At 40.0% G+C, this 27,861-nt stretch overlaps 1 protein-coding gene across 2 annotated transcripts; it reads left to right on the top strand.

Moving 5' to 3' along the window:
• The first annotated feature begins 89 nt into the window (after positions 1-89).
• Positions 90-26,302, top strand: MFSD1 (major facilitator superfamily domain containing 1). 2 transcript variants are annotated; one of them, XM_025289181.3, is made up of 16 exons: positions 105-400; positions 2,459-2,511; positions 3,409-3,521; positions 5,123-5,165; positions 5,465-5,532; positions 7,756-7,864; positions 13,156-13,258; positions 15,530-15,628; positions 16,162-16,273; positions 17,620-17,676; positions 18,012-18,168; positions 19,372-19,469; positions 20,079-20,191; positions 21,818-21,865; positions 22,829-22,886; positions 25,582-26,302. In XM_025289181.3, the coding sequence occupies exons 1-16, from the start codon at positions 229-231 to the stop codon at positions 25,583-25,585; spliced, it is 1,407 nt and encodes a 468-aa protein (XP_025144966.3). In that variant the 5' UTR covers positions 105-228; the 3' UTR covers positions 25,586-26,302. The 2 variants fall into 2 exon arrangements, with proteins under 2 accessions (XP_006079622.3, XP_025144966.3); XM_006079560.3 differs by lacking the exon at positions 25,582-26,302 and having other exon boundaries at positions 90-400; positions 22,829-22,890.
• Positions 26,303-27,861: the final 1,559 nt, after the last annotated feature.

Genomic DNA, 27,861 nt, shown 5'->3' with positions numbered 1-27,861 from the left:
CCGCCTAGAAAGTTGCGAGTGAAAAACTCACGCTGCTATTACCCTTCAAACCCCGCCGGCCCGGCCTACCGAGTGACCACGCCCACTCACGTGAGCGTAGCCCTGCGTGATCTGCCGCGGCGTCACGTGAGCGGCCGCGGTCACGTGAGCACAGTTTGCTCTGGGCTCCGGCAGCGGCTTCCTCCTGGAGTTGCACTCGCTGTCATCTCTCGGTCTCCCGCGGGCTCGATGGAGGACGAGGAGGAGGAAGCGAGGGCGCTGCTGCCAGGCGGCTCGGACGAGGCGGGCAGAGAAACCCGGGCTCCCCCCGCTGCCTCCGGGGCGCTGCAGGCCCTTTGCGACCCCAGTCACCTAGCGCACCGGCTTGTGGTTCTATTGCTGATGTGCTTCCTTGGCTTCGGTGAGCCGGCCGTCCTGGTGGGGTGGGAGTGGTAATCAAGGAATTCCAGAGTGTCTCGGAGTTGCGTTGAACTCCTAGGTCCTCCCGCCCTTTCCCCCCACCTTCGCGACCCCACTGAGCTGGCTATTCAGTGTCCCGAAGGTGGGGGGTCAGGGGACTGAGCTGAGCGACCTTTGTCCCACTCATTTGCTCCCGCAAGAAGTTCCAAAAGCTAAGCAATTTGCCTTCTGGGGCTATAGATATGAGAGAATCCCTAGATGTCAAGGTTCCTCTCATGACACTTTGTTTAGAGGGAGTGCAGAAAGATGTAATCCCCTCCCCCAAAGAAGCCTCCAAACATACTTTAAAGTATTTAAAGAATACTTTAAATTTTTTGATTGAAAAATTCGTTGGCAGTCGTTTATGTTTCTCTTCCTCTTTGGTAAAAGGTATGATGAGTGTGTCTTGTTGATTGCTTCAGTTGGTAGATGTATTCTCCTACTCTCTCGTACCCTCCGCTCTGCTTATGTGAAGCAATCATACTGGACTGGACTTGTGCTGTTTGGTTTCAGTTACGAAATTTGGTGACTGTGAAAGCAGATTCTGGAGATAATTTTTAAAATATCTGCTTATTATGTCCCAGCAACTAATTTTTCCAGTAACATTCTATGTCAGTATCAGCTTGGTGTGAAAGTAATGTATTTTTCGTGGACTCGCTGGATTTGGTGTAATCAACAGATTTATGGTGGATACCTTTATGCTATTGCTGGAATATATAAGAAGGCATGGAGGCTGCTTTGGGCTTTAGTTTTTTTGCACCTCTTTCTGTTCCCTCTCTTCTCACTTTGTGGAAAGATGGTGCCCATTCATTAACTTTGAAGCCTGACATTGATATTCCTTTGATATGATATGATTCCTTTGACACTGATATGCCATTAAAACAGGATTCATGAAGTTCTGAGTTTAGGAACAAAAAATCAAGAACAACACAAGACACTTAAAATTGCCCCTACTTTAACAATTTATATTTAGTGATTTTTATGTTTACCTTCAGTGGGTTTCAGAAGCCAGAGTCATAACTTTCTGATGACAATTTTATTTCTTTTGAACTGGTGGTTTCTCATGTATACTTCTAGACAGAGTTAGTGGAGAAACAGAGGCAGCATTCTCTTGTGGCCTATCAAAACTCTTGTTGATGTTATTACTATAAAAAGTCCGACCTCTCTCCACTTCTTTCTTTCTGACCCTCCAGAAGATGTTACTATGTTTTAATCTAACCTTTTAGAACTCTATTTTATTTTTCTTCATTCCTGGCTGTGTATTTGCTGAGTTATTTGATCTTGGATATACTGTTTGTGGAATTAGAATTCTTATTTTGAAAACAGATCTAGTCAGAGTAGTTAAACTCCATTCCTGTGCGCTCAAGTGGTGGCTTTAGGTAACATTACTAGGAAACTGCTGAGGATGTTTTTGACATTTGTCTCTGTGTGTGTGTGTGTTGGTAGCTTTAAGGAAAATATAGCTGTTTCATGAAGATGCTAATAAAACAATAGACGTAGGAAACAGGATGAAAGTAAGGTGGAAAATGGCTTCCCTGGTGGCTCATCTGGTAAAGAATCCGCCTGCAATGTGGGAGACATGGGTTTGATCCCTGGGTTGGGAAGATCCCCTGTAGAAGGGAATGGCAACCCACTCCAGCATTCTGGCCTGGAGAACTCCATGGACTGTGTAGTCCATGGGGTGGCAGAGAGTCAGACACAGCTGAGCGACTTTCACTTTCAAGGTGGAAAAACAGTTATTGATTAACTTCTTAATCCAGGTTCCCAGTATTTGCTGTGTATGCAGGCTGATAATTTGTAAATAACTTGGTATGTTTTCTCTGGGTTATTTGGCTGCAACTGAGTATTAGTGGACAAGGAAGCAGTCTAAAAAAGTTTCCAGTTTCTTTGAGCCCCTAGTATAAACATTTAAAATCACCATTGGAGTGGTAATTGCAACTTGAAACTTTTCTATGGATCAGATCAGATCAGATCAGTCGCTCAGTATTACTAAAAAGAAATTTGCTTTTCCTTTTTCTAGGCAGCTACTTTTGCTATGATAATCCTGCTGCCCTTCAGATTCAAGTTAAACGGGTAAGTTGACTTTTCACCTTTGTTTCTTTTGTTGTCTCTGGAGCAGATATACTGCTGAAGCATCAACTCTCAGATTGCATGGTCTGAAACATTGTCTAATGAATCCATTTGAACATCTGTTGTCACCAAATCTGTGTAGGCAAGGAGTATTCTTGACTTGGAATGAGTGGCCACAGAGAATTCATTTATGGCACTTATGACTTGATATTGTTTCATACCTTAGATAAATAACTACTATTTCTATAGTGCAGCCCAAAAAGTATTGCGAATTTTTGTTGGCATTTCTCTCTCCCACTGTGTAATCATCAGAATGACAGATGATTTGGTAGGAGAGCATTTTGCTTTCTTAAATATGTTATTGTTATTTCATTTTTAAAATGTGGATACTGATTCCAGAGGATTGTCCATGTTGGTATTTTTGATATTTACAGTTTCCTATGTATTTAGATTTTTTTTTTTCCTTTGTAAGTTTTTTTTTTAACCTTTGGATAGGGAGAAATACACAGATTGGCCCTTTACATTCTAGAGTGAATGAGAAAGACCAAGAATTAGTGAGGTGGGGGGAAAGGATATGCTAAAGACTGTCCTTTTTCATGTGGGTGAAGCCCCACAGCAGGTAGTACACAGGGAATGGAAATGTAGAAGATACAGGCAGATGTAGGCAGAGGTGATCCCTATAGGGAAAGAGCTGAGGGACGCTGAGCCCCACGGAGCCTCTGAAACGACTGCAGACGCAAGAAGTTCCCAGGTGGGGCCGTTTTTCTGGAGGCAGAGGCCAAAGCTGTTAGCAACACTAAATGATTAAGAAATGCCTCCACTACCAGAAAGAATGATTTGATTGTTAGTTGCTACACTTAACTGCTTTGAAAAAAATCGTTCTGTTTTCTTTCCATATAGGATATGCAGGTGAATACCACGAAATTCATGCTGCTGTATGCCTGGTATTCTTGGCCCAATGTAGTTTTGTGTTTCTTTGGTGGCTTTTTGATAGACCGAGTGTTTGGAATACGGTAAGCTTGGGGAAAATCTCACTTGTGGGTAAATATGATTATTAAGAAAACACAAAACTAGATTAAGTATTTCTAGAAAGAACTGAATAAACTTGTGTATTGAGTGTGTTAATGTGCATTTGTTTGTGTGTGTGTGTAATTTTGGTTTTTGAAACTTGGTTGGTATTTCAGTTAAATGCTGCTCATGGCATATGGTAACTCAGTTATCTAAAGGTCAGTTATGCCCTCACTTGGAATCAGCAAGCCAGGTTCTGATTTCTTTTGCTGCCACTTGCTCAGCTTCTTAGTTCTTCTGAGCTGTTGCTAGATTCCTGAGCCTCAGTTTCCTCATTGGTAAAATATAGATAGTATTTCCTGCCTTGCAAGGTGGTTATAAGGATTGAGGGAGATGGATGCACAGTATTTGGCATGTATTTACTGTTTACCTCTCCCAGCCCCCGTGAGATTTTCTCTTCTGCCTTTCTTTGGGCATTAAACTTTTTGTGACCACTCCAGTTAGATGCTGAGGAAGGCATCACATTATTAGCTTTGTCAGTTTTCATCCTGATGATTGTGTGCTGTTTGTGGAGACTTTAGGAGGGATGTAGTCTGGAATATTTTCAGAAGGCAGAGGGCAAAATGACGATGGGCTTTCCAGCTGTGTGTGGTGAAAAAGAAGAAACTATATGTGTTTAAGCTTGGGGACTAACTTTTAAACACTTTGATGAGTGTATAAAGGAGGACTTTAATTTGCTTCATCTAAAGGAGTAGAATTCACTTGAACTTGAAGGAAACAGATGCCATTTATGAGTGATGAAGATTTTGCTTGATCAGGATAACAGGAGAGGCCATGAGTTGTTTTGGGAAAACTTTCAGTAGACTGTGGTATGACCATTTCACAAGGATTTTTGGAGGGACTTGGGTTTCAGAAAGATGGTTTACTCATATAATCTTTAATGACTCTCCTAATACTGGTATTTTATTACTCTGGGGAAACATTAATGAGCTATTCAGAGTATGGAATGTTATAGTAAGCAGATTTATATCATTTCTCATGGTCCCTGTTTTTCCTTTTAAAAACAGCTTTTAGTTATACAGAATTAACGGAGAAGGCAATGGCAACCCACTCCAGTAGTCTTGCCTGGAAAATCCCATGGATGACGGAGCCTGGTGGGCTGCCGTCTATTAGGTTGCACAGAGTCGGACACGACTGAAGCGACTTAGCAGCAGCAGCAGCATACAGAATTAAAACCACTTAAAATTATTTAATATAGAATTCCTTGGAATCAACCCTAAACTCAATAAAAAATTTGTGAAGAATGTCCATTTTTAAATGGGAACCCTGGGAACTTCTTGAAGATTATTTAACAAGTTTTGTTTAAGAGATGGTAATGGCTTAAACAAACATGCCCTTACCAAAGCCTCTGGAATCCCTTTGGGATTAGAGACCTCTATGGATTAGCATTCAGCCTTGGAAAGCTGCTGATTTCAGAGGCCCGCCAGAACCTCTTTTTTCTTCCTTTGGAGGGAATGCAGAGGAGTCCCAAGAAATCCAAAGTGAATTATTCCTGAAGGATTTGGTGATAAACTCTTAATTCCTTCTCTCTCTCTTTTTCTGACAGATGGGGCACCATCATTTTTAGTTGCTTTGTTTGCATTGGGCAGGTAAGACAAATTGTTCACTGATTACTGTGAACACTGTCTCTTGAATTTTTGTCTGCTTCCACCAGCGTTAATGTGTTTGGTGAAAGCCTAACTTAAGCAGAGTTCACAAATGCCCATGTGACATAATGCACAGTCCATTTTAAGCCTTGAGACAGATGAACATTGATACTTAAATTTCACAGATGTACTAAGAAGAAACACTAAAATCATTGTAGAAGTTGTGTTTCATCATATGTTACTTATTTTGGATTCCTTGAATTTTCTTTTTCATTGATCCTACATTATATTCCATGTTATAGGTGGTTTTTGCCCTGGGTGGAATATTTAATGCTTTTTGGCTGATGGAATTGGGAAGGTTTGTGTTTGGGTAAGTTATGCATAATTTCATTTGTCTTAACAAATTACTGTTTTGGGGGCTTCCCAGGTGGCTCAGTGGTAAAGAATCTGCCTGCAGTATAGGAGAATTGCAGGAGATATGGGTTTGGTCCCTGGGTGGGGATGATCATCTGGAGGTGGAAATGGCAACCAACTCCAGTATTCTTGCCTGGAAAATTGTATGGGCAGAGGAGCCTAGTGGGCTATAGTCCATGGAGCAAAGCAATGGACACGAGTGAGCGACTGAACACATGCACACATTACTGTTCATTTATCAATTTATTAAAGATTTGCCAAAATATATTATTGTATCTTCTGGAGAATTACTTCAAATCCTTGATATCTACCTCTCTTTCTCTCTCTCTCTCTCTCTCTCTCTCTATATGTGTGTGTGTGTGTGTGTGTGTGATATATATATACACACAGACACACACAACTGCTCAATTGTTGTCTTAATTTTCCTTTACAGTAAGCAACAATTTTGAGTGGTAATAGTTAATTCTGTATAGGGTTTGAATATTAAATAGTTTTCCAGAGATGATGTTTTTCTTGGGTGTTTTGCTTTTCTGTTGTATTGAAGACTGTGATTTAAACCTCATGTAGAGAAGTATAGACCGTCAATGTCTAGCTTGGTGATTAATGGACATTTTGCTGTTTCTTAGTGGGTAATGTGTAGGTCCTTTTGAATCATGTTGAAAAGGCTTTAATGAGCAGATTACTAAAAGACCAATAGCTCTCAATGAATTTCAGTGTCTCTTCTGTAAGCTCATGCTCAATTCAGCCTTGGGCTTCCTGCCTGGAGGGATGCAGACACCCTAACTTACGCTTTTCACAGGTACCAGGGACACGTAGCCATAGGTGACACATCCCCAAAAGTGCCCTAAGTGAGGGACAAGGGAAAAATGGTTTATTAAAATGGGAAAGGGACTCAGAGATAGATGTGTGATCAGAAATGGCCATCCATATAGGATTTGGATTCATAGAAGAGGGGAAATATTTTTAGATGAGGACAGTGGTGAGGAGGACTCAGTGTTTGGATGCAGAGAAGAGGAATCTCTTACCTGAAGGTCAATATTTAGGACCTGCAGAAGGAAAATTAAAATCTGGAAAGTAGAAGAATGTCAAATATGGAAGATACTGCCTAAAAAGTGTGAATCTGTGTGTTTTCACAAAGTATGGACCACTCTTCGCAGATGAACATTTTATACAGTGTAGATGATGATGTGGTAGCTCAAACTCCTTTTATTGCCAGGCAGGGTCGTCATTGCCGTATAGTAAATTACCTGTACTCAAACGCAGGTTTGTGTGCCAGGTGCACAGTGAGGTACAGTGAAATGTAGGAGTTTAGAGCAGAGAAAGGTATGTTGCAGGGCTATGCAAGGAGACGAGGTGGCTCATGCCCTAAAAAGCTTCATGCTCCTGGAAGGGTTTAGGCAAAGCATTTTAAAAGATAGACGAAGCGGGGATGTCTCGGGGTACCTGATCAGCTCGTGTACAATTCTGTTATTGGCTGATGATGGGTGGTGATGATGGGAGGCAGTAGGGTGGTGTCACAGGGGTTAACTCTATCAGTCCTTAGGCTCCTGGAGGCCTGGGCTGTGTGCTCATGATCATCAAGTAGTTCTTCTTTTGGTGGGGGCAGTTTTCACATCTGCAGCACAACTCAGGAAATTCATACCAAATACTATTATCTGTGTACTTCAGAGAGGAGCTGCAGCAGAGCATACGGGCAAAGGCCTGTCTCAGGAAGGCCCCATAGATCCTGCTCGGTTACAAAACAACCCTTACATCTTGGACTTTGTGGGTCAGGAATTTGGACTGGGTACAGTGTAACAGTGTGTCTGTGCCCCTGACATCTGGAGCCTGGCCTGGGGTGACTTGAGGGCTGGCACTGCTGACCAGAGCACCTGCATGTGGCCTCTCTGTGTGGCTTGGCTTTCTCATAGTGCGGTGGACTCAGGGTAGTTGGCCTTGGTACACAGTGGCTCAGGGTTCTAAGTGTCAACGTTTGAGTGGAAAGGCAGATACCCCCTTTTATATCCCAGCCCCACTTCCACCGCCTTCTCCTCATTGAAGCAATCACAAGTCCATCTAGATTCAGAGGAGGAGCGTAGACACTACCTCTTGATGGGAGGAGTGTCAAAATTTTACACCTGCTGCATTGCTAACTGTGGTATTTCTTTTAAAAGCTGTGACTTTTCTTTCCTTGTTTTAGGATTGGTGGGGAGTCCTTAGCAGTTGCCCAGAATACATACGCTGTGAGCTGGTTTAAAGGCAAAGAGTTAAACTTGGTGTTTGGACTCCAGCTTAGCATGGCGAGAATTGTAAGTATGACAGATAACAAAGCCAAATAGGAAGCAAAAGATTGACTCTTGTAACCGTGTCTTAAAGATTACAGGATGAAATATATTTCTGTGTAAGTTGTGTTGATTTTTTATATATTTTTCTAGACCATAATATACCATTTACCTTTAGTGAAGGCATTTCTAATCTTATTTCACCTAAGAGGAAGCAGTTTCAAATGCTAATTGAGCATTCATTAGTTCAGAGATTCTGAGCATTGGGACAGACGGATCGCAGAGGTTTTATTCTCTAACTTCTTTACCCATTTTCGGCATTACTGCAGTGAACGTCTTTATGTCTGGTCATCCAGGCTCTGCTTGCACATTTCTAGTGATAAGAAGCTCTCACTCATCTACTACAGTTAACTTTTTGTTTTTTAAACAAATTCTCAAAGTCATGTCACTTTATAAAAAGCATCTAAATACATTATTTTTTATTATTATTTGTTTATTTGGCTGCCCTGGGTCTTAGTTGTGGCATATGGGTTATTTACTTGCAGCACGTGGGATCTTAGTTCCCCAGCCAGGCATTGAACCTGGGTCCCCTGCATTGGGAGCGTGGAGTCTTAGCCACTGGACTACCAAGGAAGTTCCAACTACGATTAACTTAGTAAAGCTCAGTCTCCTGTAGAGATGAGATCTGCCTGCACAAGTAGCTTTTACTGGTTGTTGGATTTTTGCCTTCCAGTGAGTGTTTATTTTCTCTGTCAGGCACTAGCATTTTGCTTATGAAGACAGATCTGAAGGTCTTGGTCAGACATACTCATTTCCTGTGCTTGTCTAAACCATGTGGCCTGGGTTTCAGTTCCCTGACTGTGATGCTCCCGCCTCTCTGGAGTTCACTATTGGTGGTCATGTTCCTTCCAGTATTTGGAACCTGGAAATGATCACGGTGTTTCATATTAGGATGTCTGGTATAGGGTACCCAGGGGAGCGACATTCAGTTCAGTTCAGTCACTCAGTCGTGTCCGACTCTTTGTGACCCTATGAATCGCAGCACGCCAGGCCTCCCTGTCCATCACCAACTCCTGGAGTTCACCCAAACTCATGTCCATCAAGTTGGTGATGCCATCCAGCCATCTCATCCTCTGTCATCCCCTTCTCCTGCCCCCAATCCCTCCCAGCATCAGGGTCTTTTCCAAAGAGTCAACTCTTCGCATGAGGTGGCCAAAGTACTGGAGTTTCAGCTTTAGCATCAGTCCTTCCAAAGAACACCCAGGGCTGAGCTCCCTTAGAATGGACTGGTTGGATCTCCTTGCAGTCCAAGGGACTCTCAAGAGTCTTCTCGAACACTACAGTTCAAAAGCATCAATTCTTCAGTGCTCAGCTTTCTTCACAGTCCAACTCTCACATCCATACATGACCACAGGAAAAACCGTAGCCTTGAGTAGACGGACCTTTGTTGACAAAGTAATGTCTCTGCTTTTCAACATGCTATCTAGGTTGGTCATAACCTTCCTTCCAAGGAGTTAAGTGTCATTTAATTTCATGGCTGCAATCACCATCTGCAGAGATTTTGGAGCCCCCCAAAATAAAGTCTGACACTGTTTCCACTGTTTCCCCATCTATTTCCTATGAAGTGATGGGACCAGATGCCATGATCTTCGTTTTCTGAATGTTGAGCTTTAAGCCAACTTTTTCACTCTCCTCTTTCACTTTCATCAAAGGCTCTTTAGTTCCTCTTCACTTTCTGCCATAAGGGTGGTATCATCTGCATATCTGAGGTTATTGATATTTCTCCCGGCAATCTTGATTCCAGCTTGTGCTTCTTCCAGTCCAGCATTTCTCATGATGTACTCTGCATATAAGTTAAATAAGCACGGTGACGATATACAGCCTTGACGTACTCCTTTTCCTATTTGGAACCAGTCTGTTGTTCCATGTCTGGTTCTAACTGTTGCTTCCTGACCTGCATATAGGTTTCTCAAGAGGCAGGTCAGGTGGTCTGGTATTCCCATCTCTTTCAGAATTTTCCACAGTTTATTGTGATCCACACGGTCAAAGGCTTTGGCAAGTTGTTATAAACTCAACCTGAAAGGTGCTTTGGCCATCCCAAACCCTGTTCGGTTTTTTTTCTCATGAACTCCTATGAATAGAGGTTTTTAAAAAGATTCTTGCCATTAAAAGTCAAGATTTTAAAGAATGTAAATGGCATGAAAATCCTTGAAACATAGTCTTAGGGAAGTAATCCAGTACAAAAAAATGCAGTACAAATGAAATATTTTTAATGTAATGCTTCATCTTATGAGATATATTATACTTATGTGTGTTGTATATATATAAAACATTTCTAATTTTTGTACACGTAGGCTTTTTCTAGTTTTCCAATATTATAAATAGAGCTGTTGTGCAGCAACATTCCAAAACTTGTCTGTATCTCTGATTGTTTCCTGAGGCTAGATGGCGCGGAATGGAATTACTACTGAGTCAGAGGGTTTGTTTGGGTTTCTTAGGACTGTTGAGACATATTTCCACCTTATCTTTTCAGAGATGTTTCTATCTCTGTCTTTGCGATATGAGAGGATCCTTCTTACTGTAGCTTTGATACTGCAGGCTATTATTTTTAAAAAGTCATTTTGTCAGTTGGATAGGAAACACCCAAGTATTATTTTAATTTTTTTACCTTTGATAACTAGTGTGGTTTTCCACGTTTTCTAAATTTTATCCACAGGGACATTCTGGGTGCTTCATAATGTATCTTTGGCAAATCAAGACATGTCTGTAGCAGTTGATGGATCTCATCATCCAGTAACTCCTAAAAGAAGGAAATAGGAGCAGTTGAGCAAGACTCATTCTCAGTGATGCCATTGTGATTACTGGTGATCTTCAGGTTCTTTCCTTTGTGGCCACAAACTGGTTAATAATCCATTCGCCTTCGTCCTGAGGAGCCCTAAGTTTCTCAAAAGGTGTCTCGGGCTTCTGTGATGCAGGGCTTATCAGATGGTAAGGGACCTGAGCTGGACGTGGAGCGAAGCAGAGCTCAGGCAGCCACCTCTGCAGGAGCGAGGGTGGCTCGACTGTGGTCGGAATGGTGTATTTAGGGTCCTTGTGAGGCTCGTGAGAGCAGAGGAGTCCATCACAGAGGTGCTGGGATAGATGGAGGTTCAGTCTTTTCTTGTGTCTCTCATGTCCCTGCACTTACTCAGAAGGATTGTGGCGGTTCTGGCTTTACCTCGTCATGATTTTTTTGTTGGCTGAGTTGGGAGTTTGTCTGATTTTAGACACTTAGGCTATTACCATTACCCTTCAGGCAGTGGACTTCTCACTTCTATTATTTTTCATGCCTTACCTGGGGGTTGGAAGTCCAGCAACCTTTTGGTTCTTTTTTGTTACTTTTAAAATTTCCTTATTTTGAGAAATATTTATTAAGTACTTGCTAAGCCAGATCACGTTAGGCATTTCAGATTTAAAGGGTTATTAAGACAACATGTCTTTGAGAGGCTTGTATTTTTGATGATATTGAGGAAAGTTTCCGGTAGGTCTTCCTTTATACCTTCATGCTCATCTGAGTAGTGCCGCTGGCTACTGTTTTGTGAGAAACAGCCGTTTGTGCGATTTGCTGTGAGAATCTGGTTGAGGACTCATTCGTTTCTCAGTCTCCAGTGTCTGACCTTAGCAGTAGTGTTTAGGACACTTCGTTGATTTCTTCTCTTGGCTTCAAGGACCTCACAGTCTCATCGTTTTCTTCTTGCTCCTGTACCTCTTTTTGCTGCGTCCATCTCAGTCTTCTCAACCTGTAATGTGGGCTGGGTCATCGGACACCTTCTCATTTCTTTTGACTCTTAACTTCCTTGGTAATTGTATCTGGTTTTGAAGTTTTAAATAGCATATCTTTGCTCCTGAAGTTGTATTGTCCAGGCCTATCCTTTGAATTCCATCCCTTATGTGTAGCTTTCTTGCTGACATTTCCATGTGGATGTCTCGTAGGCATATCAGACTCAACACAGCCAAAGCCCAGTTCTTGCTATTCCACCTACCATCACCCAAACCAGCTCATGCTGAAGGTTTCTCATCTTCATTTATGAGCAGCTCTTATCTTCCAGTTTCTCAGGCAAAAACTTTGATGTCACTGTGAACCACTCCTTACCACTCGCTCAACTCTCTACATATTTTCCAGCAGCAAATCCTATCAGCTTTACCATCAGAATGTACCTGTAATCTGATTGCTTCTCATTGTGTCCTCTGCCAGTCTCCCCAGTCCGAGACCATCATCTCTCTTCTTCATTATGGCAGCCTCCCCCAGCCAATGTCCTGGCTTCTGTGTCATCCTCGCTTGTAGGGTGTTTCGAGTATAGCAGCCAGAGTGAGTGTTAAAATGTAAGGAATTGTACCAGTCCTCTACTTAGAATCCCAGTGGCTTCCCATCTCATACAGTAAAAGCCAGAAGTTCTTTTATTACCAGTAGCCTGCCTTCCCCCCAGTTCCTCCCTGAGGACCTCATCTCTTCCTGTGTTTCCTTCGCAGACACTGCTCTAGACTCTCTGGGCCAGGTCACTGGTTGTTCTTCGATCTGGAGTGCTGTGCTTTTCCCCTGGGCAGTCTCACAGCTTCCTTCAAGTTCTTAATCCACAGTCACATCTCAGCAAGGTGTCCACCCCTTTCTATTCTCCTTCCATCCTTTATTTTTTGCTTATTTTTTTAAGGAAACATGTATTGCTATTTGATATGGGCTTTGCAGGTAGCTCAGTGGTAAAGAATCAGTCTGCAGTGCAAGAGACTTGTAGGAGACTCGAGTTCAATCCTTGGGTTGGGAAAATCCCCTGGAAAAAGAAATGGCAACCCACTCCAGTAACCTTGCCTGGGAAATCCCATGGACAGAGGAGCCTGGCAGGCTATAGTCCATGGGCCTGCAAAGAGTCAGACACGACTGAGCACGCCACACCAAGGACAATCAGAGGATGGATTTTTTCTCCAGATGTCACTATCAGGAAAAGCTGTGCTTTTTCTGAGTCAGAGTTTATTATTGTCTTGGGTACCCTGTAAATTTGGTAACTTGTGTTTTATTTTTGTTTGGGCTACTAGGAAGTTCTAGATGTACTGTGCTGTTTTGAATACTAGCATTTTCTATACATTGCCATTTTTGTGTAGTAATCTTAGCTGTGGCTTTATCTTAGGTTGTTATTTTTCCTTGTAGTGTTTTTTTTTTTTTTTAATTATCTGTTTTTTAATGATCCCTATTATACCTATTTCTCTAAGCTACTCACATCTTTTTTTTTTTCAAGCAGGACAGATACAAATGAAAATTATGATGATTTTTTTTCTTTCTCTTCCAGGGAAGCACAGTAAACATGAACCTCATGGGATGGCTATATTCTAAGGTTGAAGCTTCATTGGGTTCTGCTGGTCACACAACCCTTGGGGTCACACTTATGATTGGTTAGTGAATCCTGAAGTCCCACGTTTTGTCTCTTTTGAAAGCTTGTTACACAAAGTGGCGTGACAGAGAGGGGAACCCGGCTTAGACCACTTGGTTATGGTTGTGCCTGCACAATTCACTAGTTCTTGGACCTAATTAGACACAGTGAACATAGTAACGTCATTCATCCCATTTGTGTTTTTATTTCCACTTTCTTAAAATGAGGATCTTGTCCCGTGCGTGCTTCAGTGCTGTTGTGATGAGCAAATGAGAGTATATGTGAGAACTCGGAAAGCAGTCAGGGAGTTTATACCTCCCTGTAAGGTGTTCATTAATAGTCTGTAGCAAAAGGGAGAATTGTTGCCCTTGATCAAATTCAGTTTGCTTATGGAACTTAGATTTTGTAGATGTAGAGGTGATAGGATGTGATTAGAAACCTACCAGGTTGGGAGTCCAGAGTCTGGATTCTGGTCCTGACTCATCTTTGACAAGGAAGTTAACCTCCATGTCTTAGTATTCTGAAGAAGTGTGGCTGTTTGACTAAGCCATATAGATCACTTCTGGCTCAAGGGTCTGTTGGCTAAGGCTGGGTTGTGCTGGTTGCCAGCTGGGTCATTGAGAAGCAGATGAGGCTCTCTGGACTCACCAGCTGTGCCTCTCTGTGTGGTAAATTTGTCTAACTGAGCCCCATGGGGTATGGAAAACTGCTTGCAGAGCCCTAGGGAGACTTGTGGGTGGCGAGCTGCAGGCTCTGTACCATCTTTTATTCCTTATAATTCCTTGGTACAGGCTGGTAAAGGGAGGACTGTGCTGTGCTTAGTTGCTCAGTCATGTCTGACTCTTTGCAACCCCATGGACTGTAGCCCCCGCCAGGCTCCTCTGTCCATGGAGATTCTCCAGGCAAGAATGCTGGAATGGGTTGCTATATCCTCCTCCAGGGGATCTTCCTGACCCAGGGATCGAACCCAGGTCTCCCTTATTGCAGGCAGATTCTTTATGATCTGAGCCACCAGGGAAGCCCAAGAATACTGGAGTGGTTAGCTTGTCCCTTCTCCAGGAGATATTCCCAACCCAGGAATTGAACTGAGGGGTAGTGAGAGGTAATGCTAGACTGGCAGCTTGTTTCTAGAGACCCCTCCTCCCTTCCCCTCCCTCTCAAATCCTTTGCCTCTCAAAAGCTTTTTCTTACTTGAAAATGCTCTTCAGTATTCTTTCTAGTTCCCTCCACGATGGAAAATTTGATAATACATTTTAAAGAATTTTAGAGCCAGGAAGGATCTGTGCCATCAAGTCAAAGCTTCTTATTTTACAGATGGGAAAATTGAAGCTCAGAGAGGTTAAATTCCTTGCCCAAGATCAGTCAGCTTGTTAGTGCCAGAAGCAGAACTCACGTCTCCTGACTCTGCAGTCTTTCATATTATGTCGTATTACATCAGCCAATTAAAGATTTATTAGCTTTACTAAACTTCTGTTTATTAAAATCTTGAGAAGCATAAACTTTCTTCACTCTCTATCCTGGTTCACTTTAATGATATGAGTCAGCATCAGTGACTAATGCTGATTGCACGGAGGAGAGAGTGAGTGGGCTGTGCTGTGGGAGGACTGGTGCCCTTGGGGGCGCCATGAGGTGGGGGCAGGGGCTAGACTTGGGAATGGGTCAGAAGAAACATGAACTGGTGCCCTTGGGGCCACCATGGGGTGGGAGTTAGACTTGGGAAGGGGTCAGAAGTAACTTGAGCTGGTGCCCTTGGGGCTGCCACGGGGTGGGGGTTAGACTTGGGAAGGGGTTAGAAGTAACTTGAGCTGGTTGGTACCCTTGGGGTCGCCTTGGGGCGGGAGCAGGGGTTAGACTTGGGAAGGGGTCAGAAGGAACATGAGCCGATCATAGGATCAGACTTTGCTTTTGCAATTCTATCCTCTTCCCCTGCCCCGGTATCCATCAATAATGGGTGCTTAGACTGAATTAAGAAATTCGGACTAATTTGCTAGCTGGTCATCAGCTTTCTTTAATCTGTATTCTGATTATAAGACTAGACTAGTTTGTTCTAGCCTTTCTAATCTCCAACCTTCTCCTGGGAAATAATTAATGTATAGTAATAGCAACTGTTACGTGTTGAGTGGTTCCCATATTCATTTACTTTCCTTCTGTCCTGATTTAGTAATTGTAGTTTTTTCATGTATGCCTCCAGATGCCATCCCTTTCCGTGGCTAAGTTTTCTGCTGTTAATATAATGTGCTGCCTTTTAGGAACCTTCAGTTTGGTTCTGTAAAAAAATCTCTCTTTTTTATAGGGGGTATAACATGCATTCTTTCATTTGTCTGTGCCTTGGCCCTTGCTTACTTGGATCAGAGAGCGGAACGAATCCTTCATAAAGAACAAGGGAAAACAGGTTAGTCTGAATGCAAGAAAACTTAGGCTTTTGGGAATTATGGCCTTTTTGAGATAATTTACAGTGAGGTAAGTTCTTAATAGTAATGTTGTAAACCCAGCGAAGCTTATTAATACATGCTTATTAAATCTTTTTCTTCCACTTAAATTTAAAAAAAAATTTTATATTGATGTATATTCAGTTTAAATCTTTTATTTCCAAATCTATTTCCACTTGTCTAAAGTTTTGGATATGTTTTTTTCCCCTGTAAGTGGTTTTGGCAGAATTTACCTTCTTGATTGTACTTTGTATATTTTCAAAGTGATAAGTGTTCCTGGAGGAGAGGAAGAAGGTAGATACTAATCTTAGATTTTATATTTTTCTATTGTCTTTTAAAATTATCCCCAAAGCTGTGTTCTAGTAATTTACTGAGAAAAGTTTTTTTTTTTTTTTTTTTAACTGAACTGCAAAAGTTAATCAGGTGATAAAAGAAAAAGAATCTTGACTTAGCAATGCAGAATGGCACTGACAGCATCTTTCTTTTCTCCTCTCAGGAGAAGTGATCAAGTTAACCGACGTGAAGGACTTCTCCTTACCCCTGTGGCTTATATTTATCATCTGTGTCTGCTATTACGTCGCCATCTTCCCTTTCATTGGACTTGGAAAGTAAGTAATTTCTAGCCTTCCATTTTTGTTCGCTAAATTATGAGAATTTAATCATGTAAGTGTAAATTTTTAAGCTGTAAATTTTTGTTAGTATGTTAGTATGTTGTTAGTATGTTCATAGACATTGTTTTACATCCTGGGATACAACAGTTTTTCTTAGCTTGAGGTTTGTTTGCTCAGTCACTCAGTTGTGTCCGACTCTTTTGTGACTCTGTGGACTGTAGCCCGCCAAGCTCCTCTGTCCATGGGATTCTCTAGGCAAGAATACTGTAGCGGGTTGCCATGCCCTCCTCCAGGGGATCGTCCTGACCTAGGGATAAAACCCACTTCTCTTGCATCTCCTGCATTGACAGGCAGATTCTTTACTACTGAGCCACCCAGGAACCCATAGCTTAAGGTTTAGTATTGGTTTAATTCTTGTACCAGGTTTTTGAGGAAATACCTAAGTACAGGTTTTGATTCATGATACTGATTTATTTTAATGCTTGATTTTGGATTTGTATTCTTTGTTTCCTCTTTATTTTGCTAGGAAGTCTCTTACTGAGAATGGAGACGGTTCATTAGCTCATAGTGACAAGGCACATCTCCATTTGTTAGACTGCAGTTCTACCAGACTCCACTTCAGGGTTTAAGTCAAATTCTTTGCTTTATCTCCTACCTCCTATATGTTTTTGTAGGCACCTACTTAAATAGAATGGGCTACCCTTGTGGCTCAGTTGGTAAAGAATGTGCCTGCAATGCAGGAGACCTGGGTTCTATCCCTGGGTTGGGAAGATCCCCTGGAGGAGGGAAAGGCTACCCACTCCAGTATTCTGGCCTGGAGAATTCCATGGACTGTATGTATAGTCCATGGAGTTGCAAAGAGTCAGACGTGACTGAGCAATTTTCACTGTCACTTAAACAGAGCAGTGTGTGAGTGTGTGTTTGTGGAGAAACATCTTTGTAATCATAATCCTTAAATTCAGTCTTTCATTTTACAGTTTGAGAGAGGAACCTTATACATTATTTAGCAAAGGACGCATCCAGTATTATTTTTAAGGAAAAGAAGCCATCTTGGTTTTGTATAGTAATACATTTGGGTTTCTGAAAATTTGTGTGTATTATTTTCTGTATATGTAAAAGAGGAAAAATTAGGCATCAGTGTATTTTATTTAGTTGGGCAAGTACTTACATAAATACTAAAGCTTTAGCCAGTTGCTCGAAGATGAATATCAAATAAGATGGGAAAACAGTTCAGAAAGAAGGGGAAGTTGACTATTTTATTCAGTATTATTTTGCTTTTATTTTTACAAAAACAGAATAATTCTCTCTAAAGGGTTAATTTTTTTCCCCCCTCTCTATTTTAGAGTTTTCTTTACAGAGAAGTTTGGATTTTCCCCCCAGGCAGCCAGTGCTATTAACAGGTATTCCATTAATTCTGTGAATGCTTACTGTGTGCTTAGTGTGGGTCTTTAGTTATAACCCCGTGTTAGAGCCAGAAGAGACTTATGTGAGCTAACGTCTATAGTGTGAAACCAAGTCTATTTTGGGTCTTGATCCTGAAAATGGCCATCTTTACATTAATGGAAAGCCAGCGAAGTCTTGGATCACTTTTATATCTTTATATTTCTCTTTACTGATGACCATTTTAGAAGAATGTTATATGAGCTAGGAATTTTAGAATTAAGGACTTTGGGTTTTTTGTTTTTTTTTTTGCTGTGATATCTTTTATTAAGTATCTTTTGTATTTTCTGGGCAGTGTTGTATATGTAATATCAGCTCCCATGTCCCCAATATTTGGGCTTCTGGTGGATAAAACAGGAAAGAACATCATCTGGGTTTTGTGTGCAGTGGTGACCACGCTTGCTTCCCACATCATGCTGGCCTTCACACTGTGGAACCCCTGGATTGCTATGGTAATGTGGCTGCTGACACTCAGGGGCTCAGGGAGGACGGTACAGCACGTAGCAGAAGCCGTGCTCGGCTCTTCTGATTGCAGTGCTCGTGATAGTGGGGCAGACAATGACTTGATTTCAGTTTCCACAGGATAACTATTTTTAAAGTATATAAGGAATAGTCATCAATACATAAAGTCTTTTTGATTTCATTTGGCTGTATAATACTCTCAATGCTAATGGAGAATTTGAAATAAAATAGTCGTATAAAAGCCAAAATGCCTATTAGTTCTATTTATTTTTCATTAAGAAAAGTCATTTCATCATTTAGCCCAGTATCTATGATTTTACATTTTTTGGTCTCTGACTCTAAGTAGATCAAAGAGTAATGATGAATTCATCAAGTTTTTGTTATTATTCATCAGAAGTGTCATTTTTTAAGACCACAGGCTGAAGTGCTATATTTCTTAACTGTGAATAAAAGAATATTGTGAATATATATATTTGTGCCCTTGGTGAGAAGTCTGTGGGATGGATTCCTAGAAGTAGAAATGCTAGAGCAGAGGTTTTGCACACTGAACATCTTGGTGGATGCTGTGAAACCTCGGCTGTAATAACTTTCTACCCATTTAGGACTTTACCAATAATATATGAATGTGTTTGTTTGTTTTTTTTTTAATAGTGTCCTTGCTATGTTGGACACTGGCATTGTTTTAATTGTTGCCAATTTGATAGGGATAAATGATGAGTGATCTTATTTTAACTTAAATCATAAAGTCTCTTCTTTAATTGGAGAAAAAGTTAGCAGTAGGTGCTGTTTAACGAGCAGTGGTTGTTACTGGTTCTGTGCTTGGCTCTCTAGATGGGTGGTGATGACCCAGAGGTAAGATAATAGACTACTGGCATAATGTTACCATGATTGCTTAATTTGTAATTCCTAATGAATACTGGAAAATTAGCTTTCCTGAGACATTGGTAATGACTTTTTGCAAATTGGCTTTATTTTCTTACTTGGTGTATTTTGTCACTGGAGGAATACTGTTAGAGAGGGGCCAGGACCTTTCTGTATTGAATGTGAATTTTTAGCCTAATTATTTTGTAACGCAATTTGTGTGGATATGCATGTGTTAGTTATTATGTCACTGTTGCTAATCTGCATCGAAGGAAAATCACCTTTTGGTAAACATAAGCGTTTTTTACTCTTTTCTGTGTTGCTTTCTGTAGTGTCTCCTGGGACTCTCCTACTCATTACTCGCCTGTGCCTTGTGGCCAATGGTGGCGTTTGTAGTTCCTGAACATCAACTGGGAACTGCATATGGCTTGTAAGTGTTTGCACATGGATCATATAATGTCTCTCCCTGCTGTGTCAATTTAATTATCTTATAAAAATCCAGACCTCTTGAATCTAGTCATCTACAGGCTTTTGGGACAGCTCTGAACCTCGAAATAACCAGAAAAATCCGTTAATCTATTTGTGTTATTATTGTGGCAAAAAAATGCACCAAGCCCCTAATAGGAGAACTAGGAATAAGCCAACCCGTAAAAGGGTATTGCTTGCTGACCATCCTGCTGCCTGTTTATCTGTAGACTTCTCAGTGAGACACCGCGTCCCTGTTCTCTCTGGTGGAAAAGGCCAAAGCGGGGAACCACATCTATGGTTGGCATTCGCTTAGCCCTTTGTCTCCTTCAGCAGGAAGGTGTCAGGTTCATCCTGCCCTTGCTGAGGCAGATTCCCTTACCTGTGAGCCTAAAGTTAAGTAGTGGAAACAGTCATGGAAAAAAAAAAAATCTAATCAGATCATTCTTGGTTAAAACATCTCTTAGCATTAATAATATGTGGTTTATAGATACGATTATTTATAGTGACTTGCTTTTTGTGTATGATGACTTTAGAATTGATATATATATTTTTTTGATTTCTTAAATTGTAGCATGCAGTCCATTCAGAATCTTGGGTTGGCGGTCATTTCCATCATTGCTGGAATGATCTTGGATACTCGGGGATACTTGTTTTTAGAAGTTTTCTTCATTGCCTGTGTTTCCTGTAAGTGCGCCACCTGGCAACGTTTAGTTTCTTCTAATATGTGGCAGAATGTCCTTGTTTATTGGAGAAGGAGATGGCAGCCTGCTCCAGTATTCTTGCCTGAAGAATCCCATGGAGAGAAGAACCTGAAGGGGCCCTGTGGGCTACCGTCCATGCAGTTGCAGAATCAGACATGACTGAAGTGACTTAGCATGCACACGTTGTCATTTATACTTCTAGGTTTTTGTTATTGTTCTTTTCCCCGCTTTTAAAAACCAAATCTCTAAAGTGTTGCACTCAGATTTGCCTAATTCTTAGGCTATGCATCTGTTTCCCAGCTAGTGATTTTTTTTTTTGTATTACTATTTTATTTTGATCTCTCAGTTTTTAAAATTATTTTTAATTGGAGATAATTGTTTTACAATGTTTTGTTGGTTTCTGCCATATAGCTGTGTGAAGCAGCCATAAGTATACATATGTCCCCTCCCTCTTGAACCTCCTTCCCCTAAAACCCACAGAGCACGAGGCTGAGCTCCCTGTGTTACACAGCAACTTCCTCCTCCAGCTAGTGACTTTTTAGTTCTGTGAAGATTCATTGGCACTTTTCAGAAGATTCCTATCCATAAAGGTAGCAGTAGAATCTACTTTCTATTCTGTTCTAAATATTTGTTCTTTTTACTGGTAAATGTTATGTTATATATTTTTAATTACAGTGCGAAGAAGAATGTAGTACAGATACATGTTACAGCGTGAATGAACATTAAAAACATTCTCAGTGAAAAAAGTTACATGGAAAAAGTCACCGAGATTCCATACTCATCTTGTCTGTTTCATAAAGACTTAATTTTTTTTTTTTTTTAAACAAAACACTTTCCCCTTTAGAATAGATCCATTTGAAGGGTCCTGAGCATGTCCCTAGTGTGAAGGTATGGACATTAGTGTGGCTTAGGGCTGAGCACTCATGGTTTATTCATTAGTCTGTTTTGAATTGTTTTTATTATTAGTCCTGTTATTTAATTTTACCAATAAATCATTTATGATTTAATGATTCATTGGTTAAAAATAGGAAGCATTAGGAAACTGCTGAAACTGCAAACATAAATCAGTATTTTTCCACTGATGTGTTCACCTTACACATAAATTGTGTTCATCTGAAGAAAATGTCACATAACATACCAAGATGTCTTTTATCCTTCAGTAAGTTGTATTTAAAATGGTATACTCCAGTGATAATTTTATCTGACTTAATTTACAGGAATAAAGACTACTTAAAGTGTGGTATTTTCAGATGATTGCTATGACTAGCCTGAATGCATTTTATTATCTCAAAATTAGCAGAAATTAGCACATCACATTTTAAAAAATATATTATTTCTTCTTAAATAGTGGGCTGTATATGAATTAATAGACTTCCCTGGTCTGGTGGCTTGGATGGTAAAGAATCCACCCATCTTCCAGATCCCTGGGTCGGGAAGATCTCATGGAGAAGAAAATGGCAACCCAGTCCAGCATTATTGCCTGGGAAATCCCATGGACAGATGAGCCAGGCGGGCTACATACAGTCCATGGGGTTGCAATTATGATTACATAGGAACCATTGGGAAAAAGCACATGTATTTAAGGACCCTATGTTTTTTTCACTTCCAGTGTCACTGTTATCTGTCGTCCTACTCTACATGGTGAATCGTGCCCAAGGTAAGAGAAGTTGAGGTATTTTTCAAATTAATTTATTTTTTAATTGAAGGCTAATTGCTTTATAGAATTTTATTATTTTCAGCCAAAATATCGACCACAGTGGACAATTGTTTGGGGCTCTTGGATTGTCTCCATGCCCCTGTAGAGGCCAGTGCTTTAGTTCATGTAATAACATTCTGTTTATAGTGATGAAACACATTTTCCTTCATTGCATATAATTATGTGTTCTGGGCCCTCACATTTATTTATTAAAATTGTTGTTCTGTTCTTGCTGGTCAGTTCAGTTTAAGTTTTGTGTTCGATGTTATTTTTTTATTATCATAAAGAAGTATGACTTTTTAAAAAAGTAACCTGAAGTCCTTCCTATATACTTAAAGTATAATTGTGACGACTGTTGTAGCCTGTGTCTTATATTTTTAAAAAATGAAAAGTGCACATATTTATGGCTGAAGTTTGCATTTTAAGGTTGAAAGTGTTTGGTAACAGATGAGAAATTACAGGTTTTTTTCATTTGCTTATATTTGTTTTTGTATTTTTTGTTCTTAATAAAATTTTTATATTACCTTTATTAATTTTTCTAAACTGGCTTACCCCCTAAGGGTTGTCATGTATTTAGAAAGATGACTATATATGATGTTTAAATAATTTTAGGTCATTTCTTTTAATGTCTCTTAATTTTCACTACTTATTCATAGTACAGTGTCCCCAAACCTTGAGCAATACATAAGTCCAAATTTCTTAAAAAATGCTAACATTAAGGAGTGATTATTTGTATCATATAACGGTTCTTAAAAAACACTTTTCCCCCTTGGGACGTTTTCAGGAGATAAACTATTTCTCACCTTCCACAGCTTTTTTTGTTACTTTAAGATGTATGTGTGCATGTGCACATTGGCACGTGTGTGTTTGAATTTTACTTCTGATAGTTATATTGAAAAAATTCCACACTTGTATGTATTTTAGGGGGGAACCTAAATTATTCTGCCAAAAAAAGGGAAGAAATGAAACTTTCTCATGAAGAGTAAGTATTGAAAGAGAAAAGTCTTTATTTTGAAAATCTTGACGCATTAGCAGTTTATTTCAAGATTGGGTTTAGACTTTTAAATTAGTCTCTTGAGTTTTGAGAGCTAACAGTTGCCTTTGGGACTGCTGTAACATAATTCTTGTTTGTATTAGAAAATTTTTAAAGGGTGGATATCAAAGATTAAAATAAAATGAAGGGAATAAAAAGCAAATTGGGCTTTAACTTTCCTTCTGAGAGAAGAGAGAGAGGCCTGCAGTATTTATAATTTATTGGAGGAAAGGACTTTGTCCTCACTTCCTGTGCTAGGCTTACCCTTTCATTCTTTCTCGTATTTTCTTTTTCTTAACTAATTATTGTTGTTCAGTTGCTCAGTTGTGTCCGACTCTTTGTGATGGTTGAAATAATCTTTTACTATCTAGTTGAGATCAGATCAGATCAGTCGCTCAGTCGTGTCCAACTCTTTGCGACCCCATGAATCGCAGCATGCCAGGCCTCCCTGTCCATCACCAACTCCCGGAGTTCACTCAGACTCACGTCCATCGAGTCAGTGATGCCATCCAACCATCTCATCCTCTGTCATCCCCTTCTCCTCTTGCCCCCAATCCCTCCCAGCATCAGAGGCTTTTCCAGTGAGTCAACTCTTCGCATGAGGTGGCCAAAGTACTGGATAAGATAAGATAGTTGATATTAACTAGTTAGGATCATCTTTTATTTCCTCCTGGTACTAACATACTATTCTGTATTCTCTTACTTGGAACAGATTAAAGTATATAGTGTGGCATTTAAGTTAAATCAGTTTTTTCCATGAGTGTATGCTGAACCATAGTAGGGACTCTATTTTTTTTTTTGAACTTTTTATTTTATACTGGGATACAGCCAATTAACAATGTTGTGGTAGTTTCCGGTGAACAGAGAAGGGACCCAGCCATAAATATACAAGCATCCGTTCTCTTTTAAACGTCCTCTCATCCAGGCTGCCACATAACACTGAGCAGTTTGATGTGCTATCCAGTAGTTCCTTGTTGGTTATGCATCTTAACACAGCCATGTGTACCTGTCCATCCCAGCTCCCTAATTGTCCCTACCCGCCCCAGCAGCCATGTTTGTTTTCTAAGTCTGTGAGTTTCTCTGTGTCCTGTAAGTTTATTTGCATAATTTCTTTTTAGATTCCACATATAAGGGATGTCATACAGTGCTTCTCTTTCTCTGTCTGACCTACTTCACTCAGCACGACACACTCTAGTTCCATCCTTGTTGCTGCAAATGGCATTATTTCATTCCTTTTTAATGACTGAGTAATATTCCGTTGTCTATATGACCACATCTGCTTTATCCATTCCTCTGTCAGTGGACATCTAGGTTGTTTCCATGTCTTGGCTATTGGAAGCAATGCTGCAGTGATCACTGGGGTGCATGTATCCTTTTGGATCATGTTTTTCTCTGGATATGTGCCCAGGAGTGGGATTGCAGGGTCATATGGTAGCTCTGTTTTTAGTTTTTTTAGAAGTGTCTCCGTATTGATCTTCATAGTGGCTATACCAATTTACATTCCCACCAATAGTAGAGGAGGGTTCCCTTCTCTCTACACCCTCCCCAGTATTTATTTATTGTTTGTGGATTTTTTGATGATAGCCATTCTGGTGGGTGTGAGGTGATGTCTCATTGTAGTTTTGATTTGCATTTCTCTCATAATTATTGATATTGATAATTATTGATGTTGAATATCTTTTCATGTACCTAATGGCCATCTGTATGTCGTCTTTGGAGAAATGTCTATTTAGGTCTTCTGCCCATTTTTTGATTGGGTTGTTTGTTTTGATGCTGTTAAGCATCATAAGCTGTTTGCAGATTTTGGAGACTAATCCCTTATGAGTCACATCATTTGCAAATACTTTCTCCTGATGATTCTTTTTCTTGTTATTTCTAGTTTTTTAGATATTGAATTTTTTATGATTTAAAAAATTTATTTGTAAATATATACCGTGTAAGTTTTATGAACTTTGAGTAGGCTGAAATAGGATAGAACAAGGCTGTGTTTTCTGGAGATTGATTCTTGCTTGTCTCAAATTCCTTTTTTTTCTGGCCACACCTTGAGGCTTATGGGATCTTAGTTCCCCAACCAGGGATTGAACCTAGGGCCTCAACAGTGAAAGTGTGGAGTCCTCCCAGTGGACTTCCAGGGAACTCCCTCAAATTCCCTTTTAACATAATAATTCTACTTCTATAAATAGTTGTTGTTTTTAAATTCATGTTTTAGAAGGATTTTTAAAGTCAGAGATACTCAACATTGTCATATGTTAAGTGAACAAAAGGTAAAAATGCAGATATATCCTAATTTTATTCAAGAAAAAGTATGCAAGCATATGTATTTCTTAAATCCATTACTTGTATATAATGGAAAAAAAAGGCTGAAAGAAAAATCCCCAAATATTACCAATTCCATTTGAATGGTAGGGTTAGAAGAGTTTATTTTTTTTCTTGGCTTTTCTATTTTTTCTGAATTTTCTACATTGATCCTGTGTTACTTTTATGGTCAAAAGGAGTGAAAAGATTATCCAGCAAAATGTGTAACTTAATACTTGACACTGCATGTTTTTTATAGTGGTTATAACGGTTTTCATTTTGTAATGATGGGGTTTTGTGGGTTTTTTCCCTTCCCTTTTTTGATAATGTATTATATTGTGTTTTACAGATGAGAAGTTTAAATGACTGTGTCATGAGAATGGGCTGCACACATCATTGGTTTGAAAACCTCCATTTTTTAAAAAAAAAATTGAGAGTTTAGTCATTAGGAAAAATAATAGTTTGGAGAGATTTTATATTTATATTTTGAATATACCTATTGTAAAGCATAACTGTGAGGACTGTGTCTTCTGTATTGCTGAAAAATTCTGCTTTGGAATAGGCTTATCAGTGGTGATGTTTACAAAATTGCACCTGGTACATGCAGGTGATTTTGAGGAAGGACAGTAAACAATGGAAATCTTTGGATATTATATTGACATAATTTTCACAAAATCAATTTAAGGATTTGGCCTTTTTTTTTTTTAAATCTTAAAGCAAAAAAAAAAAAGCTTTTGAAGTGATAGAAAGGATGTTTTATATAGAATAAATAATGGCATTTTAATAGGCATTCCCTTTTGTAATAGGGGATATTTGAAAGATACTTTTATGAAGTCTCATTTCCACATATAGCAGATTGTGTTCTCTCTTTAGTTATGAGAGCTTGCTGACCCTTTTGAGCTTCTGTATTTCTCTGTTATTGAGAACCCTAATCCCTTAGGGACATGATTTTGTGGTACACACTTTTTGTATGATTTTTCCTATAGCCCGGTTAATTACTAAAAGTTATGTAACTGTAAATTATGATAATTGTATATCTACACAGATAAATAAAAGCGCTGCAAAAGAAATACTTGATGTCTTTAACTTTTGACTTAAAAAAACATTAAAACACTTGATTTTAACTCTTTATTTATGGGGAAAATTATTTATATAAAAAGAAAATCTAAGTTGGAATACAGAAAATTTGCCTAGTTACCATCATTGAAAGTTTATGGGGGTAGTTTTTCCTCCAGAGTAGGACCTTAAGTAACATTTATGTCTTTTGCATTAAATAAAATATGGATATGAAATTTTTCTGACAAACTGAAACACTCGTTAGCTTACCTGGTGGTCAGATAGTTAAGAATCTGCCTGCAGTGCAGGAGACAGGTTCAATCCCTGGGTCAGGAAGAATCCCTGGAGAAGGAAATGGCAATCTACTCCAGTATTCTTACCTGGACAGTTCCATGGACAGAGGAGCCTGGTGGGCTACACAGTCCGTAGGAATTACAAGGAGTCAGACACAACTGAGCGATTAACACTGGTCTTGTCGTATTATATATTAAAGTCAAGGAATTTTTGTGTATTGCATTCTCTGGACATGCAGATATTTTAGACAACATTTAACATATTTAACTGATTATATTGTTTGACGTACATGGCATAACATCGTAAGTTTAAAATTCCTAGAACAGCTTGAAAGTGTATTACGTAGGGTAGGTTTATTCAGTACATCCATTTTTCTGGTTTATTGTATCATTACTCAGTTGTTATTTCTTTAAGCTTTGACTGCCGTATGACCGTTCTAGTCCATGGCTTCTGAAAGTTGGCCTTATCAGTTGGAAAAAGCTGCACTGGGGCTCAGTTGTAAATTTTGTGAAACCAGGTTGTAGAGAATCTTGGATAAAATAGTCTTAAGAAAAGGGAGCAGCATGGATGGAGCCCCTGAGAAGGGATGGAACATGACCAATTAAAATAAAAAAACGAAAAAAAAAAAAAAAACGTAAGCTGCTCACTGCAGCTGAGGCACAGAGGAAGTATAAGGCGGCTGCCAGACCACACACGCCCTGCACAGCAGCAAACTTGCCTTCTTTGCAGAGTCTGTTCAGTTTCCCAAGGAAAATCCGATTATTTCCAGGTTCTGTGTCTTACCATGTTCAGGCAGTTTTTAACCATTCAAAGCAGACCCTATCTGCTCTGAGTAAATATTAATAAATATTTAAATAGTAAATAATCAGGACAAAAGGAGAATTCCGCTCCCCCTTCCGCACCCCAGTAGAGCCCAGACTTTGTAGGGTACAGTGGACAAGAGTTGAGAGAGTGAAGTGGGAGGAGGGTGAGAGAGGAGAAAAGATATGCAAGGTACCAGTTCAAGGTTGTTGAACTGGCAGCAACAGGGCTGGGAGAGCAGGGATGAGGGAATCGGCTGCAAGGGAATTGGCTGCAAGGGGAGCAGGGCTTACGTGAGTGGCAGGAAGCCTGGCCTGAGATGTGGAGGTGTGGGGAGGTGTGCCCGGACACGGGCCGTCTCCAAGTTCAGAGCCATTGCTCAGGGGCTGGAGTGAGAGTGTCAGAGAAGTAAGTGTCCTCTTTGGGTGCTGATGGGGTTGTGGAGGTGCAGTCCAGGCTTGGGGGGGAGGAGAGGCAA

Source organism: Bubalus bubalis, chromosome 1, assembly GCF_019923935.1.
Source record: "Bubalus bubalis isolate 160015118507 breed Murrah chromosome 1, NDDB_SH_1, whole genome shotgun sequence".
Taxonomy (NCBI): Eukaryota; Metazoa; Chordata; class Mammalia; order Artiodactyla; family Bovidae; genus Bubalus; species Bubalus bubalis.
This window is presented reverse-complemented; position numbering and strand designations above follow the sequence as displayed.